This window comes from Cyprinodon tularosa, unplaced genomic scaffold, assembly GCF_016077235.1.
Source record: "Cyprinodon tularosa strain WSP-4 unplaced genomic scaffold, ASM1607723v1 ctg99, whole genome shotgun sequence".
Lineage (NCBI taxonomy): Eukaryota > Metazoa > Chordata > Actinopteri > Cyprinodontiformes > Cyprinodontidae > Cyprinodon > Cyprinodon tularosa.
This window is the reverse complement of record NW_024039773.1, coordinates 223,768-251,534: the sequence shown is the minus strand read 5'-3', so window position 1 is coordinate 251,534 and position 27,767 is coordinate 223,768. Positions and strand designations below refer to the sequence as shown.

The 27,767-nt window shown below is 38.3% G+C and overlaps 1 protein-coding gene across 9 annotated transcripts; it reads right to left on the bottom strand.

Annotated features, from left to right (window-relative positions):
- Positions 1-680: 680 nt before the first annotated feature.
- bcas1 (brain enriched myelin associated protein 1) lies at positions 681-22,612 on the bottom strand. Of its 9 annotated transcripts, none has more exons than XM_038276034.1 (15): positions 22,507-22,607; positions 22,285-22,356; positions 22,045-22,129; positions 19,994-20,313; positions 16,248-16,430; positions 15,466-15,525; positions 13,638-13,673; positions 13,267-13,473; positions 11,030-11,092; positions 9,976-10,017; positions 9,823-9,876; positions 5,407-5,529; positions 5,245-5,325; positions 4,725-4,943; positions 681-1,983 (listed from the first exon to the last, which is right to left on the bottom strand). In XM_038276034.1, exons 2-15 carry the CDS (start codon positions 22,321-22,323, stop codon positions 1,903-1,905), a joined length of 1,593 nt encoding a protein of 530 aa, XP_038131962.1. In that variant the 5' UTR covers positions 22,324-22,356; positions 22,507-22,607; the 3' UTR covers positions 681-1,902. The 9 variants fall into 9 exon arrangements, with proteins under 9 accessions (XP_038131962.1, XP_038131965.1, XP_038131963.1 ...); XM_038276037.1 differs by having other exon boundaries at positions 22,294-22,356; XM_038276035.1 differs by having other exon boundaries at positions 22,285-22,393; positions 22,507-22,581.
- Between the last annotated feature and the right edge of the window lie 5,155 nt (positions 22,613-27,767).

Genomic DNA, 27,767 nt, shown 5'->3' with positions numbered 1-27,767 from the left:
CACCAGAACCAGCAGTTCCCCTCTAAACCAGAGGGTGGCAGCAGTGATCATATCCGGTGGAATTTCTCAACTACCGGGAATTCCTTTTTTCTTTTTTCCATATTCTTTTTTCCCCCTATATTGACCATAAACTGACAATAGAATTACATCAATTAGTGATTCATGTCAATATGCCGATATAAAAAAATAACCTGTGCTTTTTTGGTAATAAGGTTTTTTTGCTTAATGGGAAAGAAGGAGATTGTTTTAAGTGTCTGCCCCTATCAACCCCATGGCATGTGTATCTTATGCAGAATAATAATATATTTATATTATGGAGGGTTAAAGAAGACAAAATAAATCAGATAAATATAGCATGGAATAAATAGGTGTAAATGTATTATTGAATAAAAAAAGTACCATGAAATAATTAAATGTAAGATTAGATAAATAGCTGTACCATTAAATATTTCATTAATTTGTTTAATATTTCATTAATTAACTTAATTTATTATTAATGAAATGTAAAATTAAATAAATTAATATACTTTTGAAATTATGACATAAAAAATTTAAACCAATCTTCAACATTTATGGCTGATGGTTTTTATTTTTACTTTCATTTTGTAGTCACTTCTACTCGGTGCACATTTAATTATCCTATTTGTGTTCTATGTTTAGTTTTTGTTCTATTTATATTCTTTTTCTGTCTACATTTTTGGAATAAAATAGGCATTAATCCTCTGATGGGGTTGGGTTAGATGGGAAGGAGGGTTTGGAAAATTGAAAATTGTAGAATGGAATTTCACTTCCCTTCTATGTTATGATCTATGACACTTCCTACAATACAGAAAATTAATAAAAATAATATTAAATGTGATTTTTCATAAATTAATCTCCATATATATCGTTATCACTTATTATTTATTTATTTCAAGGCTAACGCCATCATTTATAAGCTAAATTTAGTTATTTAACTTTACATTTCATAATTTAATGGTACATTTTATTGTTAAATTATGTGCTTATGAAATGCTACATATGCATTTCATTATTTAATGGTACATTTATTTACCTCACAACAAACTGACATCTTTTTGTCCCCCTTAAGCCTCCATATTAGTCAAAAATAGATGCATACACATGGAACATTTAGCTCAGGCGTGGAGGTTTTTCTTAAATAAAAATATCAGGCCCTATCATATGAGGAACATGGGAGATTGCTGTCACATGTGCGGCAGTAGCTCCAGTCCTGTTGCTATGAACCTGTTGGAGATAACGATGAAGGACCCACTGTGTCCAGGGACACTATGAGTGAACGGTTTTCACTTTGTTCCATGTTATATCAAATGCATTTTGCACCCTTCTCCCAAAAATATGCCCTTGATGCTTTGGAAACTCTTTGGAAACTCTGTGGAAAGCATTGCTGGTACTGTAAACTGTGACAAAGAGGAGCTGAACTTTATCTGGGGTTAACCAAAGGCATGTTAAGAGATGGAAGGCATGTACTGACTTATACTGAGTCTGAATGTGGTGGTTACACAGACCAAGTTGGAAAGAAGGTGTTTAGCCCAATAATTAGGTTCTGTTTATATATATATATATGCTTTGTTAACCAGAGCTGTGCAGCTTCCAGCTGGTGGTAAAAGTGGAAAAAGTTATGAAATATTTTTCTTTTTGTTTAAATGACAACTTTTCATTTTAACTCATGGCTTCTTATAGTCAGTGTTTCTCCTATTGTTCATCTATCACCGTGCTAATCTGTCCAGAATCCTTCTGAAAGCATTTCTCTTTAAAATGCAACATCTAAAAAAAAAAAGGAATTGAGGTGGTGAAATATGACCAAGACATGAAGACAGAGTATAGCTAGAAAGACAGGGGGGAGGAGGGGTGGGGGATCTGTACAGGGAAACTTAAAAGGGCTCATTTGGTTTTCTCAGATGTTGAAGCAGCAGTCGCTGGTTCTGTTTGGACCCCAGCATCTGTAGAGTGGCGTTTCTGACCCTACAAAAGCAGAGAGGGGAGAAAAACTGTAAATTCCTGTTCAGTGTGAAAAAAAAAAGTCTGCATGACTATATTTAACAACAGGAAATGACCTCTTATACCACTGTTTCCTTAAACTGCACTGCAGAGGCGCTGTTTATTGAACAAGAAGAGCAACAAAAAAACATCAATGCTGGCAACAAAGTGAAGTCTGTTCACTTTAATTCAGTATTACTGTACCAAAGCACTGCTGAGCATGAAAACGAAAGTTGTGAAACATGAAATGGCACGCCAGGCTGCTTTTGTTCTCAGCAGAGCATGGCCTGGGCTTTAAATAAGAGAAGAAATAAGATGCTGCCATCTAGTGGGGAAAGGAGGAAATTGAACTACGGATTTGTCAAACAAATGAGATTCAAATGCAGAAACAGTGAGAAAGAAAGTAGCCTGCATCCTTTAGGTAGAGGGTGTACCTTTGTAATGCAAGTTGGTGTGTTGTTGAGAACACAAGAGAATCATAAAACACTAATATTTATATTTATAAATAGTTAGAGAGATGCCTTTTAATGCATTATATATATAGGGCCCAAAAACATTAATGTATATATATAAAAAAAAGAATAACAGGCGATTCCAATGCAAAAATCGATATATCATGCTTCCCTAGAAGTACAATTTCAATTCCATCCATCCAGAAAAATATGGATATGTTTCATTTTAAATATAGCATGGCCTATTTTTTTCTTGTAAACTTGGAAATATATTTTATTGCGTGTGTTTCATCTTAAATCTGCAGCTCTCCCTACTTCTCTTTGTGCTCTGTTTAAAAAGATTAATGAACCTCTTTACTTATATATTGATTCCAGAAACAATATTTAAAGATATGTAGAAGCTCTGCAGTCTGATTCTGTCTGCACAATTGGAAAACATGTTAATTTTAAGCTGTAACTGGGAGTCATGGTCCTCCGAGAAGCCCAGCTTTTATAGTAAAAAGGAGCAACATTTAAACTTCTTGCATTACAATACTAGCTTGTATATATATCTGTTGCTGTGTGTCTCTCCTCCAACCACGTAGCTACTATGTATGTCAGTGAAATCCGATGATGTTACACCGAGAGGTGGGAAAAAACACAGTTAGCTGCACACACCTTCTGCTACCTTGGGCTCAGGTAAATGAGCAGAAAGGGGAAAAAAATAGGAAATTATTGGTGGATACTGTTAACCTGACTCCGCCAGATGGATTTGCTCCGCATTTCCATCTGGAAACCTTCCGTTGAAGTAATTTTGGGAAGGGGCGAAAATACTGGTTAGCTGATTGGCCTATGCTGGTGATAGACGGGCCAAATAAACCAATCAGATCAACGAAGCATATGACGTACTAACAGAGCGACGACGAAGAGGAGTCAATTGATAGATCAAACTCTTGCCGAAACCAGTCGGGAGAAGAGCAAAAACATCTTTTCCTCTGAGAAAAACCTCCAGAGCAGTGTTTTGCTCTTCTTTCAGTGAAGAAATACTCGATACATGCTCGATAGCCACGCTAACGCTAGTTTCATCGGCTGAAGCCGCCATGTTCTTTAGACTGAACTGTCGCGCTTCTCGTTGCGTCACACCTCAACCCGCCTCAAAGCCAACGCTGATTGGACGTTCGTTTGGTGAACGGCTCCAAATTTTCTTCAACGAAGAGTCTCCAGACTGATCTGCGAGTGAAACCTTAAAAGCTTGCGAGATCAGAATGGTCTCACGAGGCTAGGATTCTGTCCCCACCAGGGCAAAGTTGGTGGGGATATGTCCACAGCAGTCCTTCAGAACGTTACGCCAGTGTTGTAGGTCATTTTTCCTTCAGCAGCTTGCAGAACCATCTCTTGCAGCAACTGAACCTGAGTAAGGACCATTGTGAGCAACATCAGATGCTCACGTTTAGGCCAAACACCAATATTAAACTTAAAAAAATATTCTTTCTATCATTATTTGTGAATATTAAGCTCTAAAGAGAAGCACACTCTCTTGGTCAGACCCTATAATTCATTGAAAGGGTGGAGTCAGAGTAATAATATATGCATGCCAGGAGAGGGTCACTCCAGTGGCTGCTGTTCGGCTGGCATTTGACTGGGAAGGGCCATTTTGAATTAGCCTGACGTAGTCCTACTCAATTCTAGTCAGAATGAGTCTGATGCTGCTCCATAGAGCTGTGATTATGGGGCGTGTTTCGAACGAACCAGGAAGAAAAATGCCTCTGCACTCAATTGGATAGACCTACAACCAATAAGAGCAACGGAGTGCGTGACGTATGTTAAGCGACGCATAGTTGTTGTCAACAAAAATCAAAGCGTGCAGTTGCACGCCTAGAATAAGAAGATGAGCCTTGATCGCGTTTCTCTGTTCCTCTTTTAAAATTAATTTGCTGTCGATATCTTCTAGAACAGACCTAATAGCAGAATCTACACACCTCAACTCTCCAGCGGCAGCCATTGTTGTTGTCACCCAAGCGCGCTTTGGTGACGTGGTTGATTACGTTACTGTTGATCATCTGTCCATCATCGTATAAAGCCCGCCCTGACAATTTGATTGACCCGCCAGATATTGTGCTAGCATACTCGCGCTACTATTAAGCAATGCCAGACCGAACTTCCCGACCTCATACGTTGTGGGTGGGACTAAGTTCGGAATGGCACCCAGGCTAGTTTTGAATAATAGTCGGCCTAGAAAACCCGTACCTCTCGTTCTCTATTATAAATCCTGGTCAAAGATGAAGCTCCCCTCACCAGATTTTTAAAGAACAGCTGGATGGAGTTCCTCTTCTCCAGTTTTTTGGCCGCATTGGCTGCATCGTCTCCAGCCGGAGAGGCCGCAGACGCCGGTTTGCTATCCGCAACAACCTCAGACGGCTTGGCTGCAGCTTTTGGCTCCTCCTTAGCTTTCACTGGCTGAGGGGACTCTGCTGCGGCCGGTGGGGTCGGAGACGTCTTCTTGGGGTCAGCAGCCTGTAAGGTGTGGCATAAACTTTAGCTCTGCCTGTTTCTGTGTCTGTTTAGAGGGAAAGTTATTCCAGCTCAGAGTAGGAACTCCGACGGCACATTTTGAAGACGTAGGACTGCTGTTAGGACACAGCTTAGATTATGAAAGACGAGCACACACGCTCTGACAAACTGTTACGGCTTTTGAATGTGAAAGCAAACAGAGACACTTCAGGTAAAAATAAGCTGTTTAGAGGAAGTTTTAATCTCAGATGACATTATTCTGGTTAATAATGCATCTATTCACACAAGGGATGATTTTATTTACCAGGCCGGTCGATTTCTTGAGGAGACGAACTCCACTTGTGGAGGCTGCTTGGACTTTTGTGGTCATGGTATCTAACAGTGCCTCAAGTTCACATCAATCTGTTACTCGCTTATACCTACAGCTATTCAAGGGTTTTGAAATCCGAAGTGAATTAATTCTTACTTTGGGCTTGAAGAAAGACATGAAGTGTGATTTGGAGGTTTGCTTCTTTTCCTCTTGAACGGGCGGAGGAGGTTCTGGCTTCGCCGCTGCCTCCAGAGTGCTGGCTTTGGAAGGATCCACCTTCTTTTGTCAAAACAGAAAAGAAAGACAACAAAAAACATGAGACATGCACAAACCAGACGTCACTGGAGCTGACAGAGTGAAAACCAGAGCTGCCACCTGCGACTCGAAAGAGGAGCAATTCCAATCAGAAACGAGCGAAAAGATAAAGGTTCCTGAGAGAGTAAGGAAGGCCAAACAATCAATCATGGCAACAACAAAAGGAAGTAGGGATGCACGATATAATCGGCCCCCTATCGGTATCGGCCTTAAAACTGAATATCAGACATCGGCCACCCCACCGATATTTAACCCGATATTTGATCAGCTTCTGAGTTTCTAAAGTCTAAAAAAAAATAAAAAATAAATACTACTTCTTCTCCCTCAAAAACTTCTTTTTTACAGACTTAAAAACTTCTAAAGACGAGGGAAAAAATATTGATACATTAAAATATCCCAATATCTTCATATGCTGATATATTGCCATTTAAAAACACCATATCAATCTCTTTTACTAATGAAATATTGCTATATGTCATCGTTATGCTACGAAATCCCCCGAAAATTCACGAAATGTTGCCATATTTTTATATGTTCATATATTGACGCGGTATCGATCTATTTTACTGACAAAATCTCACAAGAACTTGCAAAATATCACGAGAGTTTGTAACAGAACGATGAAATTTCACGAGATTTTGAAAGTAAAATAGATCGATACCGCGTTTTTAAAAATCTATTTGATACCAGCATATGAAAATATATTTGAGTATATTATTTTTCAAAGTGTCAGAAATGGATAACAAAACTGCCATTTTCAATGACTACTTATTTTTGTCCAGCTTTAACATCGGTATCGATATCGGTTATCGGCTACATGAGTTTTAAAATATCGGCATATCGGATATCGGCCAAAATCCCAATATCGTGCATCTCTAAAAGGAAGGATTCCCAGAAAACATGTCAGTCTTAGAAAAAACAGATTTCCCACCTGCAAAGATTAGAAGGCTGAAAATTTGGGGAAAACAAACATTTTCTGGCCGAAAGTAAAAAAAAATCTGTGTAACTGTCAATATAATATAAAAACAAACATCAAATCAAATTTATGTTTCTAAGCTTGAATCTACTAAAAAAAGAAACATTTGAGACATCTTATAACGACAAATACAAAAACCACTGAGCTTTTGCCTTAATGCAGCAGATAATGTAGCTGGTTCCTATCAGTGGCTCAGGTTGTAATAAATCACTGTGATAGAATTGAATTAAATATCATGTAATTTTGAACAAAATGCCTTATTTTCCCCAAAATCTCAAACCTTCGCATAATTATCTCTACCTGCTACCGATCTATGGTACATATTCCACCAATTTTCCCACTGAAAAGAATGAAAATATCCTTTTTTTTGGTCCCACAGTGTTAAATTTCAAGCATGTCGATGCAAAGAAGGAAATATACAAACGAAAGCCTGAAAGAGAATGCCGAATATATTTTACGTTTTTTTTTGTGGAAGGTGTTTATAAAGGATTTCTTGTGCGAGAAAGTATGATCACACACAAACCTGTTTCTGGAAAAAGTCTGAAGGATTTAACTTATGACATCATAGATCTACGGAGCCCCTCTGATGACATGGTCAAAAAAATGTTTTAATTGTGGCCACGAAGTAGTATTTCGTGCGCACGAAATACTACTTCGTGGCCACGCAATAAGTTTATCGTGCGCACGAAATACTTATTAATTATATCAATAAATCCGCCCCTGTTTTCAGGCTAATGTTAACTGTAATGACTTATCTTGGACAGGCTGCTATGTAAACGGGCCTTTAGTCCTTCGTTTAGCTATGCTGCGGTTGTTTACACTAAGCCTTTTCCACCTAAAATGGCGTCTTAGCAACAAATGTCACGTGACTGGCGGAGACCGACTGGGTAAGTAAATCGAGCGCGCCTTAGACCTTAGAGAAGGCGCGCTCGATTTGCTTACCCAGTTGTCCAGGAATGATATTAATATTATTAATAAGTATTTTGTGCGCACGTTAAACTTATTGCCTGGCCACGAAGTAGTATTTCGTGCGCACAATAAACTTATTGCGTGGCCACGAAATACTACTTCGTGCGCACGAAATACTACTTCGTGGCCACAATTAAAAGGTTTTTTTGACCATGTCATCAGAGGGGCTCCGTATAGATCCACTTAATTTGAAAAAAAAAAAACATGTTGAAAAATTAGACTTTTTTCTAAGGTAAAGACTTTCAATTTAATATTTAGAAAAAAACTCTTTTTTTCAGGCGAGAAAATGAACCATTTTCTTAGTGAGGATCAGCTGTGGGTTTAATTTAATTAATAAATTGTTTTTTTTTTATGTTCATCACGAGGGCCTTATATATAGTAGTATAAAATAATGAAACATTTAACCCTGGAGATATAGAAGTGATTCCATCCTCTAATTCACACTCTAAGGTGCAGAAATGCTTTGAAAGCATTTTGGGTTTATTTATGGAGTTCTCTGAAAAGTAAGGCTAGTGTTTCAGTTTTGTTCATGGCTGTTTAATGTATTTGCCATCTGGATACTTTTGCTGCTTAAAATGGCCGCAACACCACATGGAAAACCCTGTCTTGCTCAAAACGCTAACAACCTAGTAGCAAAAAATGAGATTATCTTAAATGAAGTCAGAATTCCGGTAAAAGGTCACAAGTGTTAAAAAAATGACTCATAAGAGCAGTTTCTCTGACTGTGACTAACTGGATGTGCTCTCTTTATCCTCTGACACGGGATCTGGCTCCGAGCTCGTCTGCCTGGCTGTGTGTTTCATGGACGGGGCCGCCTTTTACAGCTGCCTTTTGTATCTCTGCTTCTGTCTCCTTGAACCCCAGTCGGCCTCAGCAGATGGCCGCTCACACTGAGCCTGGTTCTGCTGGAGGTTTCTTCCTGTTAAAAGGGAGTTTTTCCTCTCCACTGTCGCTACAAGCATGCTTGGCGTGAGGAATTGCATTCGAGTCAATGAGTCGATGCAATCAACTGGTTTTCCTTAGATAGAAAACTATGAATCAGTTTGCAAAGTGCCTTGAGATGACATGTGTTGTGAATTGGCGCTATAGAAGTAAACTGAATTGAAATTTTAGAACTAGAGTTAACTAATAAATCAAACTCTCACCAAATCCGGTCGGGAGGAACCAGCAAAATTCTTTCCTCTTCACAAAATCAAAACCTGGGTCCTTTGCTTGATTTTTAATAAAGAATTAGAGGGTATTCCTGCTAACCCTGATGCAGCCATCTTTGTTTTGCTTCAGCTTTCAGCCTTTTGTTGATGCATTGACATCATACATGTCACTGCATCTTATTGGTCCTAAAAATATGTGTATTGTGACAAATGCATATTTTGGCTTCTGCTAAGATGTATTTTCAGGTGAAATCTCACAATTTATTTTGCTTGCATGTTAAAGTTGTATGCGTGTTTTAAATAATCCTTTGACTTTATTATTCGTGTGATCTTCTGGCAGAATTCTACATTCATTTTTATTTATTTATTTGTTTATTTAACAGGGACAGTACAATTAAACATTGCAACCAAACAGGTGGCCTTATGTACAAGTACATAAGGCCTGTAGCCATGGGCTAATTTGCAGCCTTCGTCCCTGGTTAGGCTTTTAAAAGGTGTTAGCATTGAGGGGGAGGGAGGTTAGTAACACACAGATGCATAAAAGAAACAAGAGAAGTTAAAACAAAAAAAAAAAAATTTACAGTACAAGCCAGTTTAGTTCTCACACTCTTGATTGTCTTTGAGACATTTTTTCAATCTTGTGGAGAAAAGTCGAACATCAGTCATAATTGTCTTAGCTTAGCATTCTTGTTTTTATAGCTCCCCTTGCAACTGAGAAATGCAAGGATCAGTGTCTTATAGACAGCTGGGGCTCAAAGCTTATAGAGGTTCTTTATGTTTTTGCTTGACAGAGATCTAACTTATATTTGTTGAATTGTTTCAATTTTTAGAAATGCTGCATATATACAGTAGAGTTCAAATTGTGTTTATTTGCAAAGGCATAATATGAAAATTATTTCTTTATGGATTTTAGCCTTTTTTACAGAACTTTAAGGGGGGCTGTGGTGTTTTTGTTTCATATTTTGCTAATTGGCACAACATTACATTCTGTTGTATTTACATTTGTTCAAACTTTTGCAATCTTTTTTTTCTGGAAACAGGATTGTCAGTGAGACAACAGAGATTTAAAGTGATCTTTTCAGCAAAGCTACCTTAAAGGGGCATGCAGAGTGAAAAATAGAGAAAAGAATCATCATCCCGGAAGCCATCTTGGATGATTACCTCCTCTTCACCAACTTGTTTTGCCAACTCCACAGCAGTTTCCTGTGCTTTTACCTTATAATTCAGTCATATCAGCAAATGCATATTAATTGCAATATATAATACTTTTAAACTTTTGTACCAAAAGAATTTCATTCTTTTTTGTTTGTTTACCTGCACCTCTACAACAGGCTCTGGTACCTCCACAGCTGTCTCCTGCAGAGTGAAACTATTTTTATATTCTTAACCCAGGTATATCAAGATAAAAATGATAATTATTATATTTGTTAAAGGAATAGTACACCCAAAACATGATTAGCCTTCATTTTCTACTCACCCCCATGCTGAACAACACTCTGGAGTACTTTTTTGATATCTCAAATGCATCTGGAGATCTGGGAGGCTTCTTGCTGTCTGCTGACATTCAAATAATGGAGGTCTATGGCGCCCGAGGCAGAAAGGTCCATAAAAGTCCACAAAAAACGTGTCAATATTCCTCCATACTGCTCGTCCAATGTATTCCAAGTGTCCTGAGTGGGTAGCATCCAGAATTTACTCGAAACGAAGTCATTTAGAATGTTTTTAGGGCATAAACAGTAGTGTATAGGATTTCCTGAAAGCGCGTTCACGAGGCTACGGAAACCGCGGCAGACCAAACCAGATGAAAGTGCGCATTCAGCTCGGCAAAGAACTCATGCTCTTCCTCAACACTGAAGTCCTCAGACATTTTTCTTTCGTTGTTTCTTTCTTTGCACAGGTAAACAGCACATTTCTTCTTCTACGCTTGCATTATCGGCAGAGCAGACACTGAATGCGCACTTTCATCTGGCGCTTTCAGGAAATCCTATTCATTACTGTTTATGCTCTAAAAACATTCTAAATGACTTCGTTTAGAGTAAATTCTGGACGCTACCCACTCAGGACACTTGGAATACATTGGACGAGCAGTATGGAGGAATATTGACACGTTTTTTGTGGACTTTTATGGACCTTTCTGCCTCGGGCGCCATAGACCTCCATTATTTGAATGTCAGCAGACAGCAAGAAGCCTCCCAGATCTCCAGATGCATTTGAGATATCAAAAAAGTACTCCAGAGTGTTGTTCAGCATGGGGGTGAGTAGAAAATGAAGGCTAATCATGTTTTGGGTGTACTATTCCTTTAAATGCTTATTACACTAGAAATTATGCACTTACTCTAATGTACAAACAAACAGCCTCTAAAATTACCTGTACTTCTACAACTGGCTGTACTTCTACTTCAAAAGCTGGCTGTGCTGCATCCTTGACAGCCTGTAGAAAATCAAAGGAATGCTTAAGTTTAGTTAAATCTGCTACTTTAAAATCCTTGTTTGATTGTGTTATTCATTGCTTATTTTTGTCAAGTATGCATGAAGTAGAGAAAGAGGAATTCACTCTGCCATATAAATATTTAGGTTTGTAGGTAAATCCAGATGGCATTAGCTTTCAAGACACACTTTTGCTGATGACATCTGAATTTAAGTGTAAGAGGATATAGCTTTATTTGCACTTAATTGGCAAATCTTGTTTGGCTTTTGCAAAAAACAATTTCTTATTAACACTTACTAGTTGAATTTCTGAGGTTAAAAGCAATTCTTTGCAAATAAAAAGAATTTCATACCAATAACTTATCGAGAAACACATTTTCTATTTTCTCTTTATTTTCCGCAAGTTCTAAATATAATTACTGCCATACACCTCAAGGCACAGGGGTACTGCTACTGCTGGAGATAAGACAGAATTTAACTGCTTTTTATTGCGTTTAAATCTGCATGTATGAGAAACAGTACATGCACCAACACCGCCCATGTCTCTACAATATTGTCAGAAATCTCCAGTATAATCTACTCAGACTCTGTGATTTTTAAACCTGCCAAGTTGAGGCTTTAACCTGTTCCTCTCTGCACATCGGTCAAGAGAGTTTGTAAAGGGAACAATTTATGACTAGGTAAGATCGAAATAAAGTTGAGCTTTACTGCACTGCAAAAACGATCTAGAAATAAGTAAAAAGTTCTTAAATTAAATGTATTCACCCTTAATTTGAGTAGGTAAATGAGATAGTTTGCCAATGGAATGAGTATTTTTCCTCTTAAAATAAGATAATTAGATAATATGCACTTGAAATAAGACAATGTAATTGTGTTTTCTTATTTTAAGTGTAAATTGTCTTGTTCCATTGGCAAAATGTCTCTTTTACCTCCTCAATTCAAGAACAAATGCACTTATTTTCAGAAAAAAAATGACTTATCTAGATTTCGATTTTTTCCAGTGCATCTGTTATATCCGGGGGCAGATCTTGGAGGCAGCAGTCTATGTAAAGATGCCCAGACTTCCCGATCCACACACACCTCCTCCAGCTACTCTGGGGGGCCCCTGATGCGACATAGTCAGAGACACAGTCCCTCCAGCCTGTCCTGGGCCTCCTCTCAATAGGGCAAACCTAGAACACCTCCTGAGGGAGGCGACCGGGAACTGATTCCTGAGCCACCTCAGCTGGCTCCTTTCGACGTGGAGGAGCAACGACTCAACTCCGAGCTCCTCCCGGGTAACTGAGCTCCGCCCGGGTGACTGATCTCGAAGGGTGCGCCCAGCCACCCTGCGAAGGAAACTCATTCGGCCGCTTGCATTCAGGATCTTGTCCTTTCAGTCATTGCCCAGATCTCTTGACCATAGGTGAAGGTGGGAACGTAGATTGATCGATAAATCGAGAGCTTTACCCCCAGACTCAGCCCCCTCTTCACCACGACAGTCTGATACAGCGACCGCATCACTGCCGATGCCGCAACGATCCGTCTATCGATCTCACGCTCCTGAAGAGGGTAGTCCACCTCTTCATGCCAGATTAGCATTAAAATGCTAAGAATCTTTTTTTTCTACTTAAAACAGGATAAAGGTGACTTTATGAAAGTGCTGCATCAGCTAAGAAAGAAGATCTTTCCGCCTCCTTCAGACAAACCAGCTTCACTGTAAAAAATCTAAGTCTAGATAAGTAATTTTTTTTCTTAAAATAAATGCATTTGTTCTTGAATTAAGGAGGTAAAAGAGACATTCTGCCAATGGAACAAGACAATTTACACTTAAAATAAGAAAACACAATCGCATTGTCTTATTTCAAGTGCATATTATCTAATTATCTTATTTTAAGAGTAAAATTACTCATTCTATTGGCAAACTTTCTAATTTACCTACTCAAATTAAGGGTGAATACACTTAATTAATGACATTTTTACCTTTTTCTAGATCGTTTTTGCAGTGTTCTGCCCAGATCACAGCCAGATGAGTCAGTTTGAGGGTTTAATAAACTACTGTATAAATGTTGCGTTACTAAATGAAACACTTGGCTTTGACCTTTCTCACCTTATATCAGTGATTTCAATGAATCTCTAATGAACATTGTGTAAATGTCTTCATATTTGTAGTGACTGAATCTTCACATATTTCTTTACCTTTGATCGGAAGAATTTACTCAGAGACGATTTTCCTTTTGAGGACTCGGGTTCTTTGGCGGAAGCTTTCGGTTCTTCTTTTTGCGTCGGCTTTACGGCTTTGGCAGCTGATTCTCCTTTGGTTTCCAGCTTTGGCGGCTCTGGGGGTGGTGGGGGTGGAGCAGGCATTCCTTTGGGTGCTGCAGGCTGCTCTGATGTCTGTGCAACCTGTTCAGAACACAAAATAATCCTTTAAACAATCCCTTTTGATAAATATTGATACAGAGCTAACAACACAGTAATGTTTAACAGTAAGCAGAGTTTGAGACGGAAAGCTTAATTTTGTTAACATTTCTGTGGAACTGATATGCTGCTTTGGGTTATATGCTCACAGTTGTGGTCGCTGCAGGTGGGGTCTCCTTCTGCGACTATTTAGCAACGAAAAAAGAAGCAGTTAAAAATATGGGGTTAATAAGAAGCAAATAAAAATGTTCATTTTCCACTTTTTTTATGTGGCAAATATTTAACTTTCTGTAAGTTATGTGAAATTATATCCAATCACAAAGAAGGCAAAAAGTTGACCTATACAGAGTGAATTTTGTTCCAGTATTGTTGCAGCAAAGAACACATTTCATAAAAAAAATTGAAAAATAAATACAATCTAGAAATGAAACTCTGAAAAAGATCTTGATAAAAAAAAAAGGCTTTGAGAATAACTTTGCTGTTTTTTTTAATTAATATTTGTGCCATATTCTATCTAATGTTAATTTTATATTTTCATTTTTTTTAATGATTGTCTTCTTCAGATTGAGATTCAGATTTTATGAATGGCATTCTATTCATATTGAATTTCATAGATCACGTCGTCCTCAATTCTGGGGGCGGGCCTTCCCTGGAGTGAGGAGCGAAGAAGCATTTCTATTGGTCTGCTGGACGGTAGCAACAACATCTTTATTGGTTAATTTGCACGTCAAGAGCGAGAAATTGTATTATGCTTGAAGTGAGGAGAATAAGAAATGCAATGTGAGAAGAATGCAATTAATAAAACTCAGTCTGAAACTGAATTTTGAAAAAATTACATTTGAAAAAAATTATTTATTAAAAAAGTGAAATAAAGTTACTCTCAAAATCTGTTTTTTATTAAATTATTTTATCAACTTTCTTGTATGGATTGCATTTATATTTAAAATTTCCATACAAACCGTGCCCTTTGAAACAAAAATGGTACAAAATTCACTCCATAGAACAAGATTTTCCAACTGAAATTCCCAGAAAGTTGTTCGCTACCGAGAAAAACAACAATATTTCTTTTGAGCAGGTGAATAAAATAATCCATCAATTGATTACATGGTTTTGCTTGTAATATAAGATGAATAAACATTATGCATTTGAAAACAGTTATTTTTCTCTTTTTAAAATACAAACTATCCCATTTAACTGGTAAATTAATGCTCAAATTATTGGAAAATACAAGATATTCCAAGAGAAAATAACCTCACTGGAAAAAACTGAAATGTAGATGAGTCATTTATTTCTTAAAATAAGCACTTTTGTTCTTGGATTAAGGAGGTAAAACAGACATTTTGCCAATGGAACGAGACAATTTACACTTAAAATAAGAAAACACAACTGAATTGTCTTATTTCAGGTGCATATTATCCAATTATCTTATTTTAAGAGTAAAAATACCAATTCCATAGGCAAACTCTCATTTACCGACTCAAATGAAGACTAAATGCACTTAATTTAAGACATTTTTACTGATTTCTTGATAGTTTTTCCAGTGTTTCTTGTACTTCCATTTTTGCACAGTAATTACACTGGAAAAACGACCTAGAAATAAGTAAAAAGTTCTTAAATTAAGTGTATTTACCCTTAATTTGAGTAGGTAAATGAGATGAGAGTATTTTTACTCTTAAAATTAGATATTTAGATAAAAGGCACTTGAAATAAGTCAATGCAATTGTGCTTTCTTATTTTAAGTGTAAATAGTCTTGTTCCATTGGCAAAATGTCTCTTTTACCTCTTCAATTCAAGAACAAATTCACTTATTTTAAGAAAAAATTACTTATCTAGATTACAGTTTTTTCCAGTGTATCTCCCTGCATTTTTTTCACACACTTTTTACAACTTTGGGATCATAAATCTGGTATGATAATCAGCAATTGTAGGAAAAGAAAACAGGTAGGATAATAAATCCAGCACTGATCGTCTGATCACCTGATCTTTTGCTGCATCTGGACCAGCTGTGTCCTTTTTGGATGTTTTAGTGGGAGTAACCTGTTATGAAAATGAAAAAAAAAAACAGAAATGTGTCACAATGTCCTGAACAGAACTGTAAAAAAAAAACCTTCCCAGCCAGAGGATGTGGTTGCTGTTGCACCAACTATTATTTCTATAAAACAGAAGCCTTTTTGATAAATTCAGCCCTAATGCAAAGCTCAGTCCAGCAGACAGAGTCCACACTCAGGTCCCTGACAGAGCATGTACAGTACATGCGCTGTCATTGTGACGGCCATTGTGCTCCGGAGATGGCGTAGGCCTGCCCTCGCACTATCTGCTCTCCAATCTCAACTTCCAGAGGCACAGGCCTCCCTTGTGAGCTCACCCGATGGGACGAACAATAGTCCATCACATTCCCGCATGTTCAAAGACTTGATTAGCATGGGGCTGGGGTAGTGGTAACTCTTTAAAACCTCATGCATCCAAAAGACAGCATGATGAAGAGGAAATACAATGGCTGCTTGTTGTAGGGTTTCCATCAGGCACTGTCATCATGATCCCATTTACAGTAAAACATTGAATTAGAGCTTTTATAGACTGAAATGATGATATTAGAACTTATATTTAGAAAAAATAACATTATTCACATTCTTATTTTAAATCAACAAGGCATTGCAATGTTAAAAAAAACAAACTAATTCTTTGTTTATTTTATTTTAACATCTTTTTGTTAAAATGCAATTATTACAAAATATCAGCAGTGTTTAAACCTCACTTACTAGTGTTTTAAAGAAGTTCATAACTGGGTTCTCTTCTGGTTCGCCCTCCTCTCGGTTCTCCTCAGGCTCAGCGTTTCCGTACTCTCTCTCAGGAACCGTCTCTTCCTCTGGACCGGACTCTGCAGTCGCTCCGATCTCTGGCTCAGTCACAGGTGCCGACTCTTGCGTTACGTTTGCTGACTCCTATACGCAGAGAATGGGCCTTTGAGGAGGATGGTAGAGCAGTGGAGCTGATATGCGAGGAAGCAGTGAGCGTCTTAATTGCAGCATTGAGATGGGAGGACAATTCCAACCATGCCTCTGCCTACTCGGGGCATTGTCAACAATCAGGCCTTTTATTAATGTGTGTGTGTCCCACCCCTCACTCATTGATATTCAACAATGTGTAAGAGTTATGCTCTCTGAGATATCAGGAAAGTCGACTATCGATGCCCTGAAATATTTCTACTTTCCTTTTTAGAGAGAAATACACGTAAAATGTCTCGGTTTTAAGCAAGTTTTTGTTTGTGCACAGATTTGGAGATTAAAGCTGATTCTGACTGAGGATGATTTCTGAATAGGATTTAGATTAACTGCAGTTCAATCTGAAAAACTCACACGGACAGAAAAGCCAATTAGAAGAAATGTATTGATACAATTACTTGGTGTTTGGTGCTCAGACCTCAGCAGGAAACATAGTGCTGAAGTTTGATAGATATGCATGAACAGGAGCAAAGAAAAGGGCTGTTTCCCCCCCAGGCCTGAAAATGGTGGTGGAGTGGAGATAGATGAAGTTGGTCAGTCTGTAGACTGCTGGTTGGAGAGACGGTCTCCTGAGCTTTATGGAGAGATCCAGTGGACTGCCTGAGCTGATACTACTTCACTCAGGGACATGGAAGATGGAAGTCCAGTTTGGAAAACACAGGTTAAGAAAACCTGTCCATGATGAGCAAGCATGAAGTGACAGTGGAGAGGAAGAACTCTAGCCTGGGTGCCATTCCGAACGTAGTCCCGCCCACAACGTTTGAGGTCGGGAAGTTCGGTCTGGCATTGCTCAACAGTAGCGCGACGATGCTCGCACAATATCTGGCGGGCCAATCAAATTGTCAGGGCGGGCTTTATACGACGATGGACAGATGATCAACACTAACGTAATCAACCACGTCACCAAAGCGCGCTTGGGTGACAACAACAATGGCTGCCGCTGGAGAGTTGAGGTGAGTAGATTCTGCTATTAGGTCTGTTCTAGAAGATATCGACAGCAAATTAATTTTAAAAGAGGAACAGAGAAACGCGATCAAGGCTCATCTTCTTATTCTAGGCGTGCAACTGCACGCTTTGATTTTTGTTGACAACAACTATGCGTCGCTTAACATACGTCACGCACTCCGTTGCTATTATTGGTTGTAGGTCTATCCAATTGAGTGCAGAGGCATTTTTTTTCCTGGTTCGTTCTAAACACGCCCCATAATCACAGCTCTATGGAGCAGTATCAGACTCATATTCTGACTAGAATTGAGTAGGACTACGTCAGGCTAGAAAAACTCCCCATTGGGAAGAAACGTCTGGCAGAACCAGGCTCAACATGGCGGTCTTCTGCCGGACCGGTTGAAATGAGACGCGGAATGCAGTAAGAGTCCAAGAGGAATGAAACTGATGAAGCTTTAGCTACGATGGTGGAGGAGGGGCCATCTAAGTGAAGCCACACAGCGGATCAGAGGCCGTTTAAGATGAACTTTGGATGCCGATTGGCTTTTGTGGAGGTGTGGTAAAAAGCTGATTGGCTGTGTCAAAGGTGGATGTAGGAGAGCAATCCGTTTCTTCAGTTGAAATTCCGCCTAGGTTCTCACATCTCGGCTAAGATCAAATTCAAGCACTTTCAAGGACTTTCCAGTATTGATATCCTCAGATTCAAGGTTCAAGGATAATGTGCAGAAGCATAATGTTTTTCTTTTTTATCATTATTTGCTTTCATTATGCTTTTATTTCTCTTATTTATCTAATTCATATAAAGCCCTTTGAATTATCCATGTACTGAATTATGCTATACAAATAAACTTGCCTTGCCTTGCCTTGCATTTCACAATGATTATGTACCCTGCAAAGTGTAAAGTCGTCATACGTTGACGTTAAACCTGGCTGTAGTAAACAGGAAGTAGAGTAAGCAAGCTAACTTAACTAATTAGTCTAATGCTAATATGTCTAATTTCAATTAGACTGATAAGTTTTAGTCTGAATGCCTTGGCAGTATGGAGACATGAGGAGAGAAATGCAATTCTAATGTAGCATTCAGGACACCAAGTTTTAGATCAGGAGATTGCTTTCACACAGGGGGGGATTTACCATAAAGCAATACTAGGCAGTTGCCTAGGGCTCCAAGTTCCTGGGGACCGATAAAACTCTGCTTACATTTATAGTTAATACAACTATTCCTTATTTGTGCACATTATCTATGATTTCGAAAAAATATCCTTTGGCTAAAATGCCATCAGAACGCTTACAATATTCAGTGTGTCTCAGCCCCCCCTCTTCAGTTTCGACCATATTGGATCAGTCCATTTGATGCACATGTTCAGAAAGGTCCAAACAGACAGCAGCAAACCATTTAAAAACAAACGATGAGAAGAGCAGTGTTGCAAACGTATAGCTTTTGTTGCTATATTTAGCGACTTTTCAGACCCCTCTAGCACTTTTATTTAAAAAAAAGCGCCTAGCGCCAAATCTAGTGACTTTTTTCTGCTACAGGAGACTTTGGCAACAACATCTAAAAGCAGCGAACTCTGCTCTCCAGAGCGAGCAGATTGGTAACCCCGCCTCCTGCTCTCCTCTATCTTGTTTGCTGTCATGATTCATGCAGCTATTATTTCATCCAAATGAAAAATGGAGAACAGATAAGCAGATCATGGCTTGTCTACAGTGAAAAGAAGGACTGGGTTATTTACTTTGGCCTTTTTGGAAACACAGGAAGGAGCAATCAGCTAAGTGAGCTTAGTGCTTGGAAAAAATCTTTCCTTTTGAGGCAGCATGAAAAGTCAGCTGAGTACAAAACATAGAAGAAGAGAGGGACAAAACCTAGAACAAATAACGGATGTCTATTCTATTAACATTTCTCTATCTGTATAATGGGTCTGTTTTATGTGTGGTCTTTTAAATTCAGAGGGCCCCCTGCTTTTCTTTGCCTAGGGCCCCAAATTTCCTAAATCCGCCCCTACTTTCACATTGATTGATAATTGATTGAGAATGATAAAATTCTCCAAAGCATGTAATAAATAAATGTCTCATGATATAAGTAGATTAAACATTTATCTATCCAAAACATTAAATTATAAAATGTACTATAAAATTATTAAATGTCCCATTAAATACATAAAAAGTTAGATTACACTGCAAAAAATGGAAATCTAAATGAGTCATTTTTGCTTGAATTAAGTGCATTTTTTCTTAAAATGAGGAGGTAAGTGGAATACTTTGCCAATGGAACTAGACAATTTACAATTAAAATAAGAAAAAAAATTGCTTTGTCTTATTTTAATTGCATATTAACTAATGATCTCATTTTAGGCGTAAAAATAGTCATTCCATTGGCAAATCATCTTATTTATCTGCTTAAATGAAGGGTAAATACCCTTGATTTAAGATTTTTTTTTACTTATTTCTAGATGGTTTTTGCAGTGTAGAACTAATTTAAAAAGAAATTATAAAGTGTTTTTTTTCAAAGATTCAAACATGTTATTTTAAATAAATAATGAAGAGGAATTTGGACTCGCCTGCGGAGGATCAGTGAGAACCTGACTCCCATCCAGCTGATCTTTACTTGATGCCTCATCTTCTTTCTCTCCATCCTCATCTTTCCCCTCCTCTGCTTTACGAGCTGCTTTCTTTTTGAAGAGTTTCCCAAAACCATGAGTTTTCTCCTTGTGTTTCTTGACCGATTCCTTGTCAGCGGGGGCGTCGGTGAACTCAGAGACACCTTCTGCAGGAGCTGGCTGAGGATCCGGTTCAACAATCACACTTTCCGCTTCAGCTTCTGTCTCAAGTGTTGGTGTCTGAGGCTTGCCATTCTGATGGACTGTGATGTCACTCTTCACTGCAAAAACCAAAGAAACCAGACAGACACAATGTTTATGTTGGAGATATCACTAAAACAGACTTATAGAAAGTAATACGATAGAATCTGTGCTGCTGTTTTTTAATAATTGAACAGATGTTTCTGTCTGGCATCAATGCACATGAGGATCTTAATCCACTTCCATGCAACATTTAATTGGTATTCCAATGTCTAATTCTTGGTGAAGGAAACATGGGCTAGTCAGAGGAAGAAAGTGACATCTGTGTCTCCAGGGTCAACATTAAAGCTCTTAGACAAACTTGAGAGCAAGTGGAAATAGCTCAGCACTGTTGTTGCTGCAGGGAGACAAACTTCACTGTGACAGATCAAATAGTCGCTCCCTGTCATCATCTGAGGCTACGCCTAGAGTTTACATTGCGAAATCCGACACAGAGCCCGGCTGGGAGCCGCTGTATTTGCTGAGACTTATGAGTCCGAATGGTAAATCAAACAGGGACATTTAGTAGGTCGACCAATTTAGCCTGTGAGAAACTGGGAGAGGATCATGGATACATTTCCTTGCATCGCTGTATGGAGTGAATTTTGTTCCATTATTGTTGTAAACAAAGAACAGGTTTGGAAACTGGAATTTTAAAAACATCCAATCCAGAAATGAAAATATGAACAGTTTTTTGATTAAATAAAAATGTTTTTTGAGAGTAACTTTGCTGTTTTCTCAGATTTAGTTTTTTTTCAATATATTAATTTCGTTCAGTATTTTCTTTTTTTAATTTCTTTTTCCAAATTGAGTTTTGAAATGCTTTTTTTTATTGCATATTTCAGATCACATTCCTGTCTGTTCTGTGGGGGGGGCTTTACTCAGGATTGAGCAGTGAAGGTGCATTTCTATTTTTCCATACACTGCAAAAACACTCTAGAAATAAGTAAAAATTTCGTAAATTAAGTGTATTTATCCTTAATTTGAGTAGGTAAATACGAGGATTTACCAATGAAATTGGTATCTTTACTCTTAAAATAAGATAATTAGATAATATGAACTTGAAATAAGATAATGCAATTGTTTTTTCTTATTTTAAATGTAAATTTTCTTGTTCCATTGGCAAAGTCTCACTTTCAACCTCAATTGGAGAAAAAATGCACTTACTTTAAGAAAAAATTACTTAGATTTCCATTTTTTGCAGTGTATGGACAGTAGCAACAACATTTTTGTTGGTAATTGTGCACTTTAATTTCTAGCATTTGTACTGAGCTTAAAGGTAAGAGAATGTAATATGTAAAGCCGTAAAAGTAAAAAAAAAAAAAAAAAGACTATGACCTGGATGATAGCGTAATATGTAAAGAGAATGCAATTCGTAAAACTCAATTCGTAAAACACCGTTGTTGCTGCAGGGAACAACACTGTTGTTGCTGCAATTCGTAAAACTCAATCTCGTAAAACCAAAATACAATAAAAGAAAAATTTGCACTTTAAAAAAGACAATTGTGAGAATAATTTGAAAAACAAAACTCTGAGAAAACAGCAAATCGAACCCAAACGCAAATCAAACTCAAACCCTTTTTGTATCAAAACATTTTTCAAAGTTTCTTATCTAAATTGCATATCTTCCAAATTTTCATTTAACAACACGTTCTTTGCTTGCAACAATAATGGATCAAAAATCACTCCATAATCTTTCTCATTCTGCAGGAAAAAAACAAAGCACCTGAGTCTGTATAATGATCTAAATAAAAAGCAAAGAGAAAAGTCACCATCAATCTCCAATCCGTTGGATGTAATGCCTGCGGAGATGCCGTTCACCGATCCATTTTCATGTTTTTCTGGAATCGACCCATTCTTTGGACAGATGACAAAAACAAAACAACCTTTATCATTTTCCAAAAGGACTTTCAGTGTTTCTGATGCATGCACTTTCTCCATTCTGCAGCCGGACAGAAGTCATCTGCAAAGTTTAAGGTGCTGAAAGGGTAATGGTAGGAGTAGGATTTTACCTGGTTTACCTCTTCAATAGTAGATTGTTCATTCCCCATGATGGTGCCAGTCTGAGCTTACCAAACTATCTCCTAAAACACAACCAACACAACGAGGATCCGTTTGGATCTGATCGTTTGCAGATACAATTAAAACAACATAAAACAACCTAAGGTTTGAATATTAAAAAGAAAAAACATATGTAAATGTAATTCTTAGTGTGTTTAGTCCAAATGTCTTACCGTGTGACACTATAGGTCAGGTGGCTCTGCAAGAAAAACAAATATGTTCTCGTCTGAGAGATGGATGCTCTCCTGTCTCGCTGTGTATGAAGGCTGTTATTGACTGAGTGTTTTATGTGTGCTTTAAAATGGGTGTGGCTGTTTTGAAGCAGGTAGCTGGAAAGAAATAAAGAACATAAACCCTTTCGAAAGTCTAATGTTTTCTAAGTCAGAAAATATAACGATGATGTTGTCGAAATGATACTGAAACACTAACAGGTTTAGGAAGTTTAAATGTGCAGTTCAGAGTAAAGAGGAGTTGCAGGGCAGCTTTGCTGATAACTGGCCTCCCAGAATAACAGGATACATGGAAAGGATGTTGCTCTGGCATGACTCCATCAGTAGCTTTATTAAAAATAATATGCATGTTAATGTCATCCTTTATTAACCTCTGCATTTTTACAGGAACATTTTATATTAAGTCAGTCCTTATTGAGGTTATGCATTATCTCGTTGAAAAAAGGATTTAAAAAAAAGTACATTGGTGGATTTATGTTTCTACTCGTATGCTGGTAGTGTAAATCTATAAATTCCAAAGAGATATTTTTCTCTTGCACAATTAAAATTAGCTGTTAACCTTTAGTATTTAGACAAAATAAAGTCCAGAGAAAATAAAACAGCTTTGACAAAATATAGAGCAGGTCTCGAAATAATATAAGACTATATTAATTCAATTCAATTCAGTTTATTTATATATCGCCAAACCACAACAACAGTCATCTCAAGGCACTTTACAATTCACCAGATCATACAATCAGTTTTATTCAAAGTTTTCTATCTAAGGAAAACCAGTTGATTGCATCGACTCATTGACTCGAAGGCAATCCCTCACACTAAGCATGCTTGTAGCGACAGTGGAGAGGAAAAACTCCCTTTTAACAGGAAGAAACCTCCAGCAGAACCAGGCTCACTGTGAGCGGCCGTCTGCTGAGGCCGACTGGGGTTCAAGGAGACAGAAGCAGACAAACAGAAAGCTCAGAGCACGCTCCCATGTCAAAGGATGAGGTGAGTTCTTCCAACCAGTCAGTGAGAGAAACAGGACTACACTGAAAAACAGGTTGAGCTCAAACATCTATGAACAAAGGTGTTGATGGCAGCAGCACAGCTGATATTTCTCTCCAGGATGGCGTCACTACGAGAAAACGCAAAGAGGGCTTAGCGTTAGAGCTTGAACTAACAAATTCTGTAGAGTGAGAGGTCTCTATGGCCCCGTCCACACGAAGTCAAAACGAACACGAAATGCTAATATTTTCCAGAAAGTTTGTCGTAAAGACGGAGACGTAAAATAAATGTGATCGTCCACACGAATGCATGAAAACGCTGCAAAATGTATGCCAGGCCTGTAAGTGGCGCTGTGGTGCCAAAGCAAAAATAGGCGAAAACAGGCAACAAAATGTTGGGCATGCGCACTAATATTTATACATGGTTGCCCTGCGGGTCCATTTTGGTGGTTCAGTCAAATTCAGGTGCTGAACTATGTAGTCGATATTGCTCTGTTCTTCCTGGAGATATTCCAGAAGAAGAAGATTCTGTTGTAAGCCCGACAGCAGGGTGAGTAGCATGAGCAGCAACCATTCAACACAGTACGGCGCCATTGTTGTTGTGATACTGTGTCGCGCATGCGTGTTTAGAGGCGACGCTATGACGCATGCATGTAAAAAAAAAATGCGGTTAGAGCTTAAAGATGGAAACGCGAAAACGGCGTTTCAAAATCTTCCCACTCTGAAGGCTGAATTAAAAAAAGATCGTTTACAGACCCCCGAAACGCCGGCTTCGTATGGATGAGAGGCTGGTTGGGTGAAAAATTTGTGCGTTTAGGCCAGGGTTTGACTTCGTGTGGCCGGGGCCTATGTCCTCCAGCAGTCTAAGCCTATAGCAGCAAAGGCTGCTATAGGACATTTTATCCCAGCGCTGTGTGTCCCGAACCCACAACATTATCAGTGACCACTCACACCCCCACAATGGACTGTTCTCCCTGCTGTCCTGTGGGATGAGGCTTTGCAGCATTCATTTTATTGCAAGCAGATTCCAAAACATGTTTTTTCTCCCAGAATGCTTAAATTTGATCAGGAGAATGGAAATGTCATGAGAGCTGTACAAAACAACATTTCATTCTTGTGTATACAAAATGACAATAAATGTCTAAGTCTAATCATAACTATAGAGATAGTGCAGGATAACCTGAGCCACAGTAACTATAAGCTTTGTGAAAAAGGAAATTAAGCCTAGCTTTAAAAGTAGACAGGGTGTCTGCCTCACGGACCAAAACTGGTGGTTGGTTCCACAGGAGAGGAGCCTGATAACTAAATGATGAAATTTATTTATCATAAGCAAAGAGGATGTTATGTTCATAAAAATGTGAATAAAAATTTACAAATTTGTAAATTCAAGTTAAACATTTTTACCCAGAAATATTTTTTTTCTCCATGAAATTATCTTTAAAAAATATGTGTAAAGGTCCTTATAGAAGAGTGTTTTTTATCATTCTTGTGATAGACTAATTCCATTAACTCACTGGCTGGATATTCTCATGCAACACACCTGTTTCCTGAACTCCACATTGGATTTGTTGAGACACTGCAGTCATTCTGGTATCAAGTAGGAGGACATCTGCTTATAACAGCTGAAGCTTCGCTGAAACTGGGTCAGGCGAGAAATGAAGAATGTTTGTTGAGGAAAGTGGGCTGAAATTCTTCCACAGTGTTAGGAGGGATTCATTAAGGAATACAGACCATGAGTATCGAGAATTATTGCTGCTGAAGTTGGTTCCACAATCTGTTAAACTGTAAGGTGTTCTTGCTCTTTTTGCTGTTTTTGTTGGACTTCATCTTTGTTTAATTAATAATGAAAGTGATGAATCTGCTGTGTTTTTGCTATTAAAATGGTTTTAAAACCTGATGAAAACAAGATTATTTTCTTTATGTTCAAATGAAGTCTTGAACTGAGAGAGAATACTTTCTTTTCAGATCAATAGTATATTCATTTCCACCTCTTTTGAAAAGTACGTCTTTAAAAGCCCATTTTGAACATAGTTTCTATGTTTGTTTGTTTTTTTAACTCTTATTTCTTACCTTGTAAGCAATATGAATTGTTGTGAAATTTGTAAATTCACAAATTCCCATAAATACTGTTTAGAATTCAAATTTAATTCGTATCAATCTTGCTTATGCCAGGTTAGAATGTGATCAGAATTATTGGAAGCAACACTGAGAAAATAGTCTGTGTGTTTGTTACTTTGAGGCTGGACTATTGTAATTCTTTACTATAAAAGTCCATTAAATACATTTAAATGCCTTCATCTGATCTAAAAATCTGCAGCAATAGTTATGATGAAAATTAAAAACAGAGATCATATTTCTTTTATTTTAAGCTTCCCTTTGTTAGTTTCCTGTCAAATCCAAATCCTCCTTTTCACATATAAATGGACCCAAACTAACTAAGCGCCATCTTATGTCAGAGGTCTGACTGTTCCTCATGTTCCTAAAAGAACACTTCACTAAAGAAACTTCTGGTTCTTAGAATTTCTAAAAGTTGAATTGGGGTCAGATCTTTTAGTCATCGATCTCCTCTCCTGTGGAACCTTGCTGCCGGTTTTAGTCCATGAGGCAGACACCCTGTCCACTTTTAATATTAGGCTTTAAGCTTTGCTTTCTGACAAATCTTATAATTAGAGTTGGTCAAGTTCCTGAACTTTCTCTTTAGCAATGCTGCTATAGGCTTAGGCTGCTGGAGGACATGAAGACCTCTACTCCTCACTATGATACATTCTCATTCAACATTGCAACATATTCTCATTATCAGTTCGTATGAAATCGTACAAAAAGTTATCCACAGTATTTCGTGCGTTTTTGACGTTTTTCCTCGAAAAAACAGATCAGTGCGCAGGCAGACAGATGAAAAAAGCAGATCCGCGGACGGACGTAAAACAGGGAAAAACAGTGCAATAATTACTTCTTCAGGTCTCTAACTAGGTTGCTTGCTCTTTTGTATCTTACGGTTAAGGTTAGGGTCAGGGTCAGGGTTAATTGTATGTTAAATTCTATGTTATTTAGTGGTGCGTAAGATGCGTATGCGCAAGGATACTTGTCTCGAGGCAAGACGTAAAAATACGACGAAATGCGACGAAAAAAACCTCAAAAACCCTGACCCTAACCCTAAGATACAAAAGAGCAAGCAACATAGTCAGAGACCTGAAGAAGTAATTATTGCACTGTTTTTCCCAGTTTTACGTCCGTCCGCGGATCTGCTTTTTTTGTCTGTCTGGCTGCGCATGCGCACTGATCTGTTTTTCTGACGAAAAACGTCAAAAACGTTCGAAATAATGTGCATAACTTTTCGTAAGATTTCATACGAACTGATAATGAGAATACACTCTCTCATTCTGCACTCCAATTGTGCATTATCTGCTACCTCTGTGCTTTGCCAAGCAGATAGCAACGACTTCCTTTACTTTTTCACTGAAAAGGTCAGAAACATCAAGACTAAAATCTTCTTACTCTCTCTCAGCTAGTGTTGCACTGCCCTCACAAGCCTGGTCTTCATTTAATTCAGTGTCCTTGGCAGACATTGCTGAATTATCTGCTAAAATGACCCCCACCGCTAATTTGCTTGATGTCCTCCCCTCCAAGCTTTTTGGACTCAGTCGGACCATGGGTCACCAGACTGTTTAATATGTCCTTGTCTTCTGGTGTGTTCCCCAGCTCTTTTAAACATGCCATAATAGAGCCAAGACTTAAGAAGCCCAGTCTGGACCAGTCAGAACTTAAAAACTATCGGCCAATATCTAAGCTCCCTTTTTTTGAGCAAAATACTGGAAAAAGTGGTAGCTAACCAACTGCCATCCTTCCTTCAGACCCATAACATCTACGACAAGTTTCAGTCAGGGTTTCGGAAACACCACTCTACTGAAACAGCCCTGCTGAAAGTGTCTAGTGACATCATTATGTCTGCAGACTCCGGAAGCTGTACGGTACTGGTCCTGTTAGACCTGTCTGCAGCCTTTGATACGGTCGACCATTCCATCTTGATAAACCGGCTGCGGGATTGGGTGGGAATGACAGGTCCAGTTTTGGAGTGGTTTACTTCCTAGTTAGCTGGTAGGAGCTTCAGTGTGGCAGTCAATGACATGATGTCTGAGCGGGGAGATCTCCAGTATGGTGTTCCACAGGGCTCAGTCCTGGGACCACTTCTCTTCTTACTTTATCTCCTCCCTCTTGGCCAGA